The sequence below is a fragment of the Solea senegalensis genome, linkage group LG8, assembly GCF_019176455.1.
Source record: "Solea senegalensis isolate Sse05_10M linkage group LG8, IFAPA_SoseM_1, whole genome shotgun sequence".
Taxonomy (NCBI): domain Eukaryota; kingdom Metazoa; phylum Chordata; class Actinopteri; order Pleuronectiformes; family Soleidae; genus Solea; species Solea senegalensis.
In genome coordinates, this window is record NC_058028.1 from 3,488,918 (window position 1) to 3,504,547 (window position 15,630).

Here is a 15,630-nt window from a genome sequence, read left to right on the forward strand (position 1 = left end):
TGGGTCCACATACAGCTGTGTAATTTTATTTCAAAGATACAGTGTGTAAAAATGAGCCACATTTATGAGTGGAAAAACTATTTAGCCCTTTTGTGGGCTGCCTCTGTAGAGCTGACTCACTTCCTGATATAATTCTGTGTTCCATTAACGCTGGATTGGAAAAGTAAAATTAAGAAGTACTGTGGGGTACTGTGGACTGGGCAATACTGGCCACTGCAAGCACTGAAGTTCAGCTCTGTGTTTCCGTGTTACAGAACTTTGGCAACTATTTTCTATAATGGTCTGAATTGTGTTTGCAGTTAACAGTTTTAAATACAAAAGGCTGCGCTTGTATATATTTTACATACAGTATATCACCTTTAAATGTCTTGTATTTTTCATAACTCAAATGTGATGTAAACATTGAGTAGGGAAAAAAAAAACTTCCCCTAACTCACAAATACAGTAACTATAGTCACCATCACCTGTGAGGTTTGTGGTTGATGACAACAATGGTGAGTAAACTTGTGATGTGTTGTAGTTACTGTTATAAAGTCTTCACACACAGTTGTTGCTCAGAGTGTCACAGGAAACTGCAGCCTTTGGCTCCCAAGCTTTTAATTGTTCTGGATCTGTCTTTCGATCTGAAGGAGTTGTACGAGTCTATAACTGAAAACCACAGTAAATGGCAGCCAATGACTCTTCAGTCCGCGTGATTGATGAAAGGGTCATTATAGTTCAGGTTCTCATATCACTTTTCCTTTGCATCAACCTTTTGCTGATCACAGTCTTTTTCATGAAGGATTTCTTCTACACAACCATGCGCTACATCTTCTTTGCACTGACTCTTATGTCTGATTGTGTGTTTTTACTTGTAACTAACGCTCTTCTCATTTTATCGTACTTTCGTTTTAACATGCATATGTCATTGTGCCTTATTGTGTATGTGGCTGTGTCTTTATACATTTTTGTCACTCCGGTGACTCTGACAGCGATGACGCTGGAGCGCTTTGTGGCCATTTGCATGCCACTGCGACACGGAGATCTGTGCTCCACACGCAGCGCTCTGCACTGCATCGTCATCATTCACGGCGTCAGCTCTTTGCCCTGCGTGGTTGTTCTCTCCATCTTCTTTGCTACTGCGAGCCACAGCTACTACACAAAGGCTATTGTTTGCTCTGTGGAGAAGTTCATCCTCCACACCTGGCAGAGTCATCTTAGGTCTGCAATAAGTCAGTTTTACTTCCTGGTCATGGTTATCATTATCATGTTCTCATACTTTAAAATAATGAAGGTGGCCAGAGCTGCATCAGGACAGAACAGAAAGTCAACATGGAAAGGCCTCAGAACTGTGGTTCTTCATGGCTTTCAGCTGTTCCTTTGTCTTTTCCAGCTGTGGTGTCCTTTCATTGAAGCTGCTGTTCTTCAGATTAACTTGATGCTCTACGTTAATGTCAGGTACTTTAACTACATTATGTTCATTCTTTCTCCGAGGTGTTTGAGTCCTCTCATTTACGGCCTCAGGGATGAAAAGTTTTTTGTTGCTCTGAGAAGCTTTGTTCTTTGTGGTTTTTATAAGAAACACTAATCACATTTATTGGATGAAAGTGGCTTTGCTTTAATTGTATTGATCAATTGTGATTGATATTTATTTATTGTGCTTCATTTTCAATAAACAAAATTAAAAAATATATAGAAAAACAAAAGAATATCCACATTCTCTGTGGTCGCCCTAAAGACTGAAGCTAAAACTTGTTTTTATTTCATAGAAACATAATAAAAATGAGGGCTGCAACTAATGATTATTTTCGATTAATCTGTCGATCATGTGTAAAATGTTGATGACTATTAATCAGTGTTTTCAAAACGTCAAATGTCTTGTTGTCCACAAACCAAAATCACTCAGTTATAATGAGTGGAGAAACTATTTAGCCCTTTTGTGGGCTGCCTCTGTAGAGCTGACTCTCTTCCTGATATAATTCTGTGTTCCATTAACACTTACAAGGTGCTTCACAATATAACAAAATTCTCAAAATGATAGCGTGCATCCATGAGATCATGTTAAATGTTAAAAACAAATGTGTCCAGGGGTGTTGCTACTTTTTACAATCAGAGTATGACATTCCGTGTATAATAATTTATATTCTCTCACGTGATTTCCCTCTTTTTATTATCTTTAATAATCTCTCATGATAAAAAATATTACACAACAAATTACCTCATTGGCTCTTATTATGTATATTATTTAGGACAGTTAATGGTGCCCAGAGTGCACAGAAATCAAGATGAAATTTCATCAGCCACATTGCTGCCCCCTGCTGGAGCCAGCACCCAATTGCTTCTACACCTGCCACAACTGTAACATGTAACATTTAAAATAATAATAATAAAAAAGTTTAAAAACAGCTGTTTTTGTTGTATCATAATCCTGTACAGGTTTTTCAACATTTCGAACATTTTCTAAGATGTATATTCATAAAAGTTGTAACCGTCTTGAAAATAAATATTTGTGTATGGCAGGTTATAGACGTTTGTGTGTATTATTAACTCTAATGACTCCATTACTATTTGATTTGTCAACTAAATCTGTGTATCCTCTCACATTAAGGTTGACAATCTTTCGAGATCTGTCACATTTTCTCTGCCAAACTGGTAACACACCTGCAATGCACAACTTAAAGTCTATGTGCAGTATAATCAGTAGTTTGACAGGATAAACACTTCTTCAATCAATCAATGAATGTTTATTTACATAGTACTTTACAATATCTGCAAGGCAGAAGGTATAAAAACACACACAATAAGTTAGCAGGAGTAAAATATACAATACAAAAGTAAGGAAAATCAATAATCTAATAAAATAAGAATCAATACAATTAGAAAATGTATTATGTAGAGAGGGAACATGTCACCTACACATAAATCAGGGTGGAACCTGTTCCACAGGTTAGAAGCAACAACTGCAAAGAAACAGTAGGTTAAAATCTCTGCTAAAATAAGGAGCAAGGCTGTCAATGGCCTTAATAGCAAAGAGTAAAATCTCAAAATCAATTCTAAAATGAACCGGTAGCCAATGAAGTTCATATAAAACGGGGGTGATGTCTTTGTGCCTTAGCATGTTTGTTAAAAAGTAAGCTGTGTTTTGAATCAACTGGAGGCACGAAAGGGAAGACTGGCCAAGACCAATGTAAAATGTGTTGCAAGAGTCAGGCCTTGAGCTAAAAGTGTAGATTGCTGTTTCCATCTCTTAAGCCCGTGGTATACTTCTGCGCATGTGTTGCAGTGTGCGACAAATATCGCGGACCCTGGTATACTTGCGTGCATCAGTCCTGTTGTATCCCACTTGACCATCTGGTGGTGGTACAAGTCTGGACACAGGGCATAGGATGCAGCTCCTCAGACATGTCTGGTTAGAGAGGCTCATAGCTGAAAGGTCCGTCGGGCAGAGGAGTCTAGTGTCAGCCCGTTCGAGGGTTGCTAGGTCGAGGCTTGGATGGCTATCCTTGGCGACTTTTTCTTCTGTTGTCGAAATGGTTTCTCTGCTTGGTGAGCAAGTCCAGTTTGTGCATGCACTGTCCACACACACCCAACATGCTCTTTTCCCGCAGTTCTATCTGGGCCTGCGCTTTGATGACACAATTTGCGTTGTGCGCCCAAAAAAGCTAGTTTTAACAACAGAGTCAATCTGTTTATGAAATGTAAGGCCACTGTCAAAAATCATAAGAGACCAAATCAGCACCAACACTTGCAAGAGAGGCATTGCACCAAACAAGCACTTACCTTTATTTAAATGGGGGACATGTTGTGAGAGCCACTGTTTAATTTACATTTAATTACATTTAAGCATTTAGCAGACACTTTTATCCAAAGCGACTTACATAAGAGGAATAAGCAACATAGAAGTAGTCTAGTAAAGAACCTCACTAGATAGGAACAGTGGACTGATAGACAGTGAGAGTGTCAAGGTGTATCCAAGGAGATGCAGGGGAGGGGGTAGGGTAAGTGCTAGGACAGAAGATCGTCTTGGAAGAGCTGGGTTTTCAAGAGCTTATTTAAGATAGACTACTGTTCCAGTAGTGCTCAGTAGTTCATTCCACTAGCGTGGAATGACACATGAAAAGAGTCTGGATTGTCTTGTGCAGTGTTTTCTGTGTGTTTTGTAGATGAATATTTTGACAAACGGGGGTTGAGAGAGTCAGTGGATTTATGGATTCATACCTTCAGTACTTGGGATATATTTTCATATTGTAGTCAATTACAGTGATTGAGACTGATTTTAAAGCCATTAAAAAATGTATTGTCTTTTCCCTGTTTTCAGGGTCATGCCCTGATCTAAAAAAATTATATTTAATTAATTTTTCAAAGTATTTATTAAAAAAAAAAATTGAAATTATCTTTTTTCAATCACATTGCCACTAACTGTTGATCCTCAACATAATGGTGCCCTGTGTGAGGCTCTCAAAAAAACACCAGATATCTTTCAGGAGGTTTCGCCTCCTGAATTGCTTGAATTTGACTCATTGGTTAACCAAACCTTCCTGTTGTTAACCTAATCTGTTCTGATTTTTGATTGTTTTCTGGTTGTTCAGTGCTGAAACCTTCTAACAATTGTAGCGTGTGTTTGCATATGTTAGGGTGTTAACCTAGCTTGTTATGATTTTTGATTGGTTTTAGGTCGAAGCAGACTCATGAAGCACTTTATAGGCTAGCATCAGTGATTTGAATTTGATGCGGGCGGCTAAGGGTAGCCAGTGGAGCTCAATGAACAGAGGAGTGGGTTTAACACCACTGAGGGCATCAACTCTGCTTGTTTCTGTTCTAGAGGCTAAACAACAACAAAAATAAAACAATCACCTACTACTTTGTCACTCTGCAGAAAAATGTGTTTTAAAATTAGGTTTTTAAATCATGTAAAATTCACTCTTGCCTTTGCAACAAGAAGATCCAAGTTCACCACCCGGTCAGAACAAAGGTCTTTCTGCAAACTCCATGTTCTCCCTGTTCAGCCCCAACCATTCAAATTTTGGCACCCTTCCCTTGGGGTGCTAGACTAAAATGGTAAAGTACAGTCAGCTCCACCCACGACAGTCAGCTGATTGGGCGACAGAAAAATATCACTCCCTTGTGATTGGTGTAAATAGTCTAAGGAGTCTGTTCTCATCTCAAAACTTAACATCTTTTTGAGACGAGGTGATGTCGTGAATCACTTTAATATCGTTAAACTCATCATGCACAGTCTGAGGTCAACGTCAAAAAAAGCTGTACTCTGGAGCTGCAACTGCAATATGGGCTGCCTTCTTACTTTGTTGATATAAGAAGGTATTTTAATAGAAACATTTCATACACACAGTACATTCATGGCAGATAACAGCTCCATGGCCGGTGGTGGGACTTTGCAGCATTTCGGTGAACGTTTTTACATCGTGCAGTTGCTGGTGTTGATTTTTCTGTGCATCAACTTGTTGCTCATTATGACCCTTTTCTCAAAGGTCTACTTCTACACAACCATGCGATACATCTTATTCACTGTGACTCTATTGTCTGATACCTTCATTTTATTCATTACCGATGTTATGTTTATCTTTAGCTACTCTCAGGTCAAGATGCCTATCGCCCTGTGTGTTCCAGTCTATATTGTTGTGATTGTGTACACTTTTGTCACACCTTTGACTCTCACAGCCATGACGCTGGAGTGCTATGTGGCCATTTGCATGCCCTTGCGCTACGGAGAGCTGTGCACGTCGCGGAGAGCTCTGCACTGCATCCTCATCATTCACGGCCTCAGCTTTGTACCAATCACTTTTGTCCTCTCCATCTTCTTTGCATCAGCTCCCACAAGCTTGTACTCCGAGCACAGGATATGCTCCATGGACATATTTGTGTATCTCCGATGGCAGGACAACGCTAAAATGGCTGTGTATCAGTTGTACTTTTTCGTCATGTCTGCCACCATCATCTTCTCCTACATTAAGATCATGAAAGCGGCCAATGCGGCGTCAGGAGAGAATAAAAAGTCGTCGAGGAGAGCGCTCGGAAGAGTGACTCTTCATGGCTTTCACCTCCTTTTCTGTCTCATTCTACTGTGGTGTCCGTTCATGGAGACTGCTGCGCTTCAGACTGATTTAAAGCTTTTTTTAAATGTCAGGTACTTCAATTACATAGTGTTTAATCTCACTCCAAGATGCCTGAGTCCTCTCATTTACGGCCTCAGGGATGAAAAGGTTTTTCTTGCACTGAAACAAAATGCACCTTTTCAGTTCAACTTTGGACAAAACAGTGTACAGATCAAGAAAATCTGAAGAAGGACTGTTACTATGAGTTTGTTTTCAATTAATCAATCAAGTATATATGTGTATATGTGTATATATATATATTGTATATATATATATATATATATATATATATATATATATATATATATATATATATATATATACATATATATGTGTATATATATATGTATACACACACGTATGTATACACACACATGTATATTTTAAAAAAATATGTTGAAAAATGTGTGTCTGTGTTTCCCAAATATCAAAACGATGATGTTCTCAAATGTCTACTAAATTGTCTAGATTTATTTTTATTTCTTTATTTGATTTCTTTGTTTTCATCCTCTGATTTCTTTGTTTTCATCCTTTTCATGTTCGATATTGTCATTTGTTTGCTGTTGTTATATTTTGCGAGTTAATCTGCTGCATTTGAAACCTTAATTATGGATGATTAAATCCAGAAAGAGGTCGTAAAACTGACTGACTTAAAACTAAGGGCCAATTTATCATAAAATGACTTTTGTTCAGAAAAGCAAATCTCCTGCCATTTGCATCAATTGCATGATTAAAATAAAGGGACAAGCTTGTTGTCCTTTTCACATGTTTGATGTAACACACGTAAAGCCTGGAACGCACGGCGTTAATGATATTGACATCCTACCAGCATGATTACTTAACATATTAATATTACCTGAGTATTACATAATATAAGTAATATATTTTATAAAAAATATTTTATCCATATAACTTCATTGGAGGACAGTCTCCACTTTTCAGGCTGACAAACGGTATCACATTCTTATTTTTGAAATTCTGACGTTACGATGCTCATCTCCAACTTCCCAAGCGTCTTTTCTTGGACGTTTTCTGCATCTCAGTGTGGTAAACTCAAGGGGCAAGGTCTTGAAACCATGAATAATGGGGGGCGTGGTATTCAAATTGCGATCATTTTCAGCCGCCACATTTGTCAAAGGCTCACCAGGATTGAGTGGCATACGCACTGATCTTTCTTTCAGAGGAGCAGCAGAAACTCCTACGTCTGATTCTTGCACACTGGACTCCAAATGTCAGTAAAAGTAAACGTCTAGGGCCTAATGGGGTCTACAGGCTGTCCCAAAACCTGTCCTTACTCAAACTTGGTGTGATGTTGTGTTCGGAGTGGTTTTGCGATGATGTAAGATTGTGCCATCATAAAAAATAATTGTGATGCTGTAAACAGAAATTAACGGTGGTGTTTTATTTATCTTTTACACCTGACCTGTGGACAGTCAATGAAGCATCATGACAACCCAGCACTTTTTTGTGTTATATTTAGATGATTTTGGTCTTTGAAGTCATCTGTGAGAGAAAGGCTGCACAGAGCTCAGCAGGAGACTCAACAGCATCTCATCACTGGAGAAACCTGCTCCACACTGGATCTGAACTTTTATTTTAAAATATGAATATTACAGACACTTTTCATAATATGACCAACTCACAGTTTGGTCAGAATATAATGTGGATGCAAAGTAAGGTCATTATCGTGCAGGTGCTGGTGGTGATTTTTCTCTGCATCAACTTGTTGCTGATCGTGACCTTCTTTAAAAACGAGTGCTTCTACACAACTGCTCGCTACATCCTCTTTGCTGTGACGTTACTGTCGGACAGTTTCTTGTTCTTAGTGTCCGACCTTCTCTTTATCTTAAGCATTTTTCAAATCACCATGCAGGTTTTCTTGTGCAGCGTCATCTGCATCAGTGTGCTCTTGTACCTCATCGTCACACCAGTGACTCTCACAGCGATGACGCTGGAGCGCTACGTGGCTATTTGTTTGCCTCTACGTCACGCGGAGCTGTGCTCCACGCGCAGCACTGTACACGTCATCCTCATCATTCACGGCCTCAGCTCTGTGCCCTTTGCCGTCTTTCTTTTCACCGTCTTTGCGTCAGCATCTCTTGACTTTTACTATCAATACAGGACATGCTCTGTAAAGATTTTAATTGTGTATAAATGGCAGGATCACGTCTGGTCAGCTGTGTTTCAGTTCTACTTCCTCATCATGTCTCTCATCATCATGTTGTGCTACGTTAAAATAATGAAAGTGGCCAGAACTGCGTCAGGAGATGATAAAATATCGAGCAAAGGACTCAGGACGGTGACTCTTCATGCTTTCCAGCTGCTGCTCTGTCTCATCCAGTTTTGGTATCCTTTAATAACGTCCATTCTGATATATACTAATTTCACTGACTTCCAACATGTCCGTTTTTTTTGCTACATAATGTTTAATCTTACGCCGCGGTGTCTTAGTCCTCTCATTTATGGCCTCAGGGATGAAATGTTTCTCACTGCACTGAAAAAATTCCTCTCGTGTGGCTTGTGTGACAGACAATAAAAGCATTTTAATGTTTGGTAAAGTAACTTAGTTGCTGTTATATTTCCTGAGCTCATCTGCTTCATCTGAAACCCCATATATGGATGATTAAATCCAGAAGGAACCTAACTGTGTACTTCTTAAAATTATGTGTGCTGCTTTAGGAAAAGACTGACTGACCTGATATAAACAGATTATAGAACTGTTTTAAAGGGCTGAAATGTAACCTCTAAGCCACTTGAATTAATGTCTTTGTCTTCTCTTCTATGGTATTTTATGCTTTTGTCTATTACTGACTGACATTCAAGGGCCAGTTTATAGTAAAATTACTTGTTTAGAAAAGCAAATCCCACATTTATGAAAAACCAGAGAGCTTATTTTAATCATTAAAACAAAACACCCTGTAAAACATGTAACTTTATTAAGCTTCACCACATACTTATTTGTGTTTACATTTGTCTTTTATGAAAATGAATGTTACAGCGTTGATTTAGGAAATAAAATATGAATTTTCATCCTCTCCATATCTGCTAATTTGTATGCTGTGAGGTAGGGCTCTTGAAAAAATGTGAATCACATTTTTTTTGTTGCTTAGAATTGAAATTACGATTCTCTGGCACGATTTTTCTTTTTCACAAATCAAAATGTTTATTGCACTCATAAACAAAATATTAGAAACATTCAATTAGGCATTCAAGTAAAGTGACGAACAGTGTGATTTTCTTAAGTGACATAAACGAGTTGAGCTAGTGGAAAGACGCCATATTGGGTCATAACCCAAGAAAATGCACAACGTCGTCAAACAAGAATCAAACCGATAAAGAGCAGCATTTAAAACTGTCATCAAACACCACCACTAACTCATAATATGTCATATATTTCTTCAAATGTGATGTGCTGCTTTAGGAAATGACTACTGACTTGTAACAACAGCCCCACACACAGGCGCGTCCTGTGTGAACAGGACCTAATCTTCTCTCTTTGAGCGGTGTAGCAGAAACTCGCACCTGTCTGCTGCAGTCTGCTGTCTCACCAGTAGATGTCCCTAGTCCTTGCACACTGGATTTTCCATTTGGTATAGTGGCTAGTGCTCTTGCCTTTGCAGCAAGAAGACCCGAGTTCTAGCCACGGTTGGAACAAGGGCCTTTCTCCTCGCCAGAACATCGCAGGGCCACATATAGAGACAAACAACCATTCACTCTTACTCTCACACCTACGGTCAATTAATCTAATCCTCATATTGCATGTTTTTGGACTGTGGGAGGAAGCCGCAGAACCCGGAGAAAACCCACGCACACACGGAAAGAACATGAAAACTCCATGCTGTCCAGGGTGTACCCCGCCTTTCACCCTATGTCAGGTGGGATTGGCACAGCCCCCCCCGAGACCCTCCTGTGGACAATGTAGCGGTTGTAAATGGATGGATGCTTTATGTGGTCCGCGTGCCATGTCGTAAAGCCTGTCCTCACTCAAACTACAGCAGAGTGTCTTGCGATGATGTAAGATTACGACAGGCTGTGAACGTGACCTGTGAACGTCCAATGAGGGATATTGACAACACTCCATTGTGTGGTGTTATATTTAGATGGTTCTGGTCTTTGAAGTCATCATCTGTGTCAGAAAGGCTGCACAGAGCTCAGCAGGAGACTCAGCTGCACAGAATTACAGCATCTCATCACTGGACAAACCTGCTCCACACTGGATCTGAAGCTTCATGTTAAAATATGAATACTACAGATACTTTTTGACAGTTCCCTCAAAGAGCAACATGAATTCAAACAACTCAGTGTTTGGTCAGACTTCAGCACAGCTGCACAGTAAGTTCATTATCGTGCAGGTGCTGGTGGTGATTTTTCTCTGCGTCAACTTGTTGCTGATCGTGACCTTCTTTAAAAACGAATGTTTCTACACAACTGCTCGCTACATCCTCTTTGCTGTGACATTACTGTCGGACAGTTTCCTGTTCTTAGTGTCCGACCTTCTTTTCATCTTTACTTTTTTTCGAGTCACCATGTGGGTCTCGTTGTGCAGCGTCATCTGCATCAGTGTGCTCTTGTACCTCATCGTCACACCGGTGACTCTCACAGTGATGACGCTGGAGCACTACGTGGCCATTTGTATGCCCCTACGTCACGCGGAGCTGTGCTCCACACGCAGCACTGTACACGTCATCCTCATCATTCACTGCCTCAGCTCTGCGCCCTATGCCGTCATATTTATCATTTTTGTTGCTTCAGCATCTCTTGACTTTTACTATCAATACAGGATATGCTCTGTGGAGATTTTCACTGTGTATAAATGGCAGGATCACGTCAGGTCAGCTGTGTTTCAGTTCTACTTCCTCATCATGTGTCTCATCATCATGTTGTGCTACGTTAAAATAATGAAAGTGGCCAGAACTGCGTCAGGAGATGATAAAATATCATTGAGTAAAGGACTCAGGACGGTGACTCTTCATGCTTTCCAGCTGCTGCTCTGTCTCATCCAGTTTTGGTATCCTTTAATAACGTCCAGTCTGATATATACTAATTTCACTGACTTCCAACATGTCCGTTTTTTTTGCTACATAATGTTTAATCTTGCACCGCGGTGTCTTAGTCCTCTCATTTATGGCCTCAGGGATGAAATGTTTCTCCATGCACTGAAAAAATGCCTCTCCTATGGCATGTGTGACAGAACATAATGGTTGCTTTAATTATTTTATTTTATTTTTTGTTTTTAGTCTGTTAGATAATCTGCTACATTTGACGATTAAATGCAGTAGGAGGTTGCAAAACTGCGATTAAACACCACAGCCATCTACTTAACTATGTACATTACTATGTACTTTTTGAGATTTTGTCTGCTGCTTTAGGACTGATAGACCAGATATAAAAAGATAATGGAACTGTTTTAATGGGCTGAAATGTAACCTCTAAGCCACTTGAATTAATCTGTGTCTTCTGTTCTGTGGTGTTGTATGCTTTTGTCTATTATTGACTGACATTCAAGGGACAGTTTATAGTAAAATGACGTATGTTCAGAAAAGCAAATCCCACATTTAAGAAGCTGTAAAACTAGGAAGCTTATTTCAATTATCGTTATTATTATTATTATTATTATTATTGTTATTAATAATAATAATAATAATAATAATAATAATAGTTGTTATGTTATAATTGTTATTATTCTTAATATTACTATTATCATTATGAATAATAATAATAACAATAATAATAATAATAACAATAATAATAATAATAATAATAATAATAATAATAATAATAAAACAAATGATTTGATAGAAATAAAATCTGACTTTTCATCCTTTCCATATCTGCTCTTGTGATTTGTGTTAGATGAGGAGATTTTGTCTGGGATAAAATAAACTGCCATCAAACACCACCACTTACTCATAATATGTTAAATATTTCTTCAAATTTGATGTGCTGCTTTAAGAAATGACGACTTGATGTAAAAATTATTATTGAATCGAGGATGGATCTTCCCTTTTTGCCATTGCCTTCGTTCCTCGCCCTGCCTGGGGAGACGTCGGTCCTGTGGTCCCGCTGGCACGACTCGTTCGAGATTTTTGTTGTGGCTGCCGGGCTAACCGATGCTAGCAACTCTAGGTGCCGAGCCATACTGGTTCGGAGAACGGAGAAATAAATAATGGAAAAAACTTAAATGTGAATATAAGATTATTTTACTCTCATTAACAAGCACACATGGGTGCTTTTCTGAAATATAACTCATATTTAAGCACATTTAATAAGTGGAAGGCGACTTGTTAGTCCCCACAAGAAAGTTATGTTAATGTCCCTATGCACAACAGGAATTTATTTGTTCATTTAAAAAACACACAGGGGGCAGGGGCTCAAGCACCCCTTGGGCCTTATGTGCGCACATGCCTGCCACCATGGTGCCAACCTCCTTGGGTTTGATCTGTTCTGCGCCTTAGGCTTCTGCATCACAGACAACACAGGCACCACCATACTGACAGTGACCCTGGCAGCAACGCTGGCCGTTGCCCTTCGCTGGCCTGGTCTGCCTCGCTGTCTTCAATCATCAGCCACTCATTGACCCAGCAGTGTCCCCTCTCATCCAACCTCTACGTCGGCTACCCCTCGCCCTACGTGACGATGTCACAGCTGAGCTGTGACAGCTGCTGGATGTGGGCATTATTGAGCGGGTTGACGCCCTGGATCTCCAACCTGGTGGTGGCAAAAAAGAATTTAGGCATCTGCTCAGTTCCATGGCTCCACGGTCTTCTCCAAGCTTGACCTTCACCAGGGCTACCTGCAGGTTCCCCTACACCTAGACAGCCACAACCTCACTGCCCGCGTGTGACGCATGGGGATCTTCCGCTACACCCGCATGCCCTTCGGCCTCAGCTTTGCCTCCAGCTGCTTTCAGAAAATCATGGCCACCATCTTCGCTGGCATCTTGGGTGTGGTCGTGTACCTGGATGACATTGTAGTGCACGGAGAGATAGTTACAACACACGACGACCACCTTTCCAGAGTGCTGAATGTGCTCGCTCACCACAACCTCCCGTTGAACAGGGATAAGTGCATCTTTGCAGTACCTGTCATCGAGTTTGTGGGGTTCCGTCTAACTACCTCAGCCCATTTCACTCAAATGTCAATGCCATCCTGCGCCTGCCTGAGCCCTCCTGCCCTGCACAGCTATCGTCATATCTGGGAATGACTGCCTTCTATCTGTGTTTCCTTCCCTGAAACCACTGCCTCACTGCACACCCTCCTCTAGCAGGATGCGGCCTGGTCTTGGACCCCTGCTTGCTCCACTGCAGTCTCGGCTCAAATTGATGATCACTTCCCCACTGGTGCTCATCTACTTCAGCCTGCAGAGCCCCACATCTGTGATCTGTAACACCTCTAACACCACAGTTGGCGCTATTCTGTCTCAACTCCAGCAAGGGAACCAACGCCCAATGGTGTTTGCTTCAATGTCACTCACTCCAGCTGAGCAGAAGTACTCTGTGGGGGAGAGGGAAGCGCAGGCCTGCATCTGAGCATGTGAGTGGTGGCCTGGGTGTTGTGAAGTTCAAGCAACACTGCAGGGGCTTGGTCTGGTGGTCGGGCATCGACAGGGAGACAGGGATGTGGAGACTATTGTTGGGGATCAGCTCATTCAAGATGGAGTCACATGTATCTTGGATGGAGAACACATGGCCCCTTGCTCAAAGACAAAGAGTGTCATAAAACTCAGTCAATAAAGATCCCTTATCTTCCACACATCAGTGGGAAACCCACCTCAGTGGTCACTTTGTGACATGTGACCCCATGTAACAGGCAATACAAAAGCCAGGTTTCCCCGCCTTCTTTCTTTTCTCTTCGCTCTTCTCTTCTCCACCTCACCGGAGGACACAGGCTCCTCTGCTCTCCCCTGCCCTTTTAGGGTGCAGGAAGGACACAGACGTCAGCTCTTCGACTGAAGACCCTTCAGCACAGAGCTTAACAAGCTTCCAGCAGCAAGAGACCCTCTCTGCTGATCTTCGAGCAGGCCCGCTCACAGCAGCCTGCTATCCTCCCATCAGAGGCAGCGACACCAGAGCCTGCCTAAGGATCAACCAAGGATCCAGAACCAAGTTAGCTCCAACTAGCTAACTTGTGAGGAGGAACCTGAGCCACAGACACCAGAAACACAGTCAACCATCTACTGTTCCTGGACCAACAGACAGCACCTCAAAAAGACACTTTTGCATCTTTTAAGGATTTGGTAACGTAACTGGGCCTAGCATAGCATTACACTACTTGGCTAAGCATAGATGAAATGTTGTACCGAGCTTACTTGCTCACACAAAGTGTTGTTGTAATGTCTAGATTTAGGTTAATATGATGTTAGTGATGTCCATGCTCCTTAGCTTTCAGCTCTAGATGTGCATGCTTCTAACCTCTCATCTAACCTGACATCTCACTTTACAAAAGTAGTTAACCAAGAAACACAGCAGCCATGCGGTCAAGAAGCCATCTTTGATTCCGCCATCTTGTAGTTTCTTTGTCAACCGCCATCTTGAGTTGTAGTCTAACTCTATCTGACTTGACCATTTGACCTGCACACACACAGACTCTCTCTCTTTCACACACACACACTGTATATAGTTACATTTAGTAGATATTCTTGTTTAAATCTTTGATGTCTTTTTAATAAATGTTTTATAATATATACAGTCTGGTCTGATTAATATTGCACAAGTGTGTATATTGCCAACCTCTTCCCTGTAGAACTCCAATCCTTCAATTCACCTAACTATTGATGTAGTATTGTGATTTATCAATTATTAAGTTAATTATTAATCATAATCCAAATTGGTAGTCGGCTTAATTTATGAGACTGTTTTTGGAGGTTATGAATTAATGGTTCATTCAGAACCGATTGTTCTCCTCTGTTTGAGAGGAGTGGTGCCCCGATTTGAGTTTTACTCAACTTTTTTTATAAGAAATTAATTATTCCATAATTAATTAATTATTAATATTCTAAATTCATAACCAATCACGCCCCTAATCCCAACATAATTGGTGCCCCGTGTGAGGACGGGTACTGTTGGCAATTTATTCATAATTGTGTAATATTAATTGACTATAATTTTGGTCAATACACCAGGTAGATTCCCCAGACTTGACTTTGGCGTTTCACTAATCCTCGACTGGAGTAGACTTCAGTTATACAGGAAATACCTTGAGTAAAATTAGGTTTACTACATGTAACTAAAAAAACATTTCGGTTATTGTTATCATACTGAGTCCTATGATTTTAACTTGTCTTTCAGCTTGCAAATGTTGCGAAATGTCCAGTTAACTTGATCTTTAGAAACTCAACACTGAAAATCTGGTTGTTAAATTAAGTGCTCTTTCTTTAAGTAACACACAGCGTGCCACAACCCTGTGTCATAAAGCTTGTATTTTGTGCTGTTACTGCCGTGCATTTCAGCCAAAGTGAGAATTGATATAGAGCCACAGTGCGCTTTACAGCCCTGTGAAAAATTGTGTACCTTGCTGTAACATTCATGTTTCAGCTTGA

At 40.4% G+C, this 15,630-nt stretch overlaps 4 protein-coding genes across 4 annotated transcripts; all 4 read left to right on the forward strand.

Annotated features, from left to right (window-relative positions):
- Positions 1–434: 434 nt before the first annotated feature.
- Positions 435–1,670, forward strand: LOC122773777 (odorant receptor 131-2-like). Its single transcript, XM_044032688.1, has one exon. It carries the CDS (start codon positions 665–667, stop codon positions 1,565–1,567), a length of 903 nt encoding a protein of 300 aa, XP_043888623.1. The 5' UTR covers positions 435–664; the 3' UTR covers positions 1,568–1,670.
- A 3,325-nt stretch (positions 1,671–4,995) lies between these two features.
- LOC122773861 (odorant receptor 131-2-like) lies at positions 4,996–6,317 on the forward strand. Its single transcript, XM_044032831.1, has one exon. It carries the CDS (start codon positions 5,337–5,339, stop codon positions 6,276–6,278), a length of 942 nt encoding a protein of 313 aa, XP_043888766.1. The 5' UTR covers positions 4,996–5,336; the 3' UTR covers positions 6,279–6,317.
- Positions 6,318–6,606: 289 nt separating this feature from the next.
- Positions 6,607–9,096, forward strand: LOC122774004 (odorant receptor 131-2-like). The gene has a single exon (XM_044033052.1). It carries the CDS (start codon positions 7,696–7,698, stop codon positions 8,626–8,628), a length of 933 nt encoding a protein of 310 aa, XP_043888987.1. The 5' UTR covers positions 6,607–7,695; the 3' UTR covers positions 8,629–9,096.
- A 1,134-nt stretch (positions 9,097–10,230) lies between these two features.
- On the forward strand, positions 10,231–11,539 carry LOC122774002 (odorant receptor 131-2-like). Its single transcript, XM_044033050.1, has one exon. It carries the CDS (start codon positions 10,322–10,324, stop codon positions 11,288–11,290), a length of 969 nt encoding a protein of 322 aa, XP_043888985.1. The 5' UTR covers positions 10,231–10,321; the 3' UTR covers positions 11,291–11,539.
- The last annotated feature ends 4,091 nt before the right edge of the window (positions 11,540–15,630 follow it).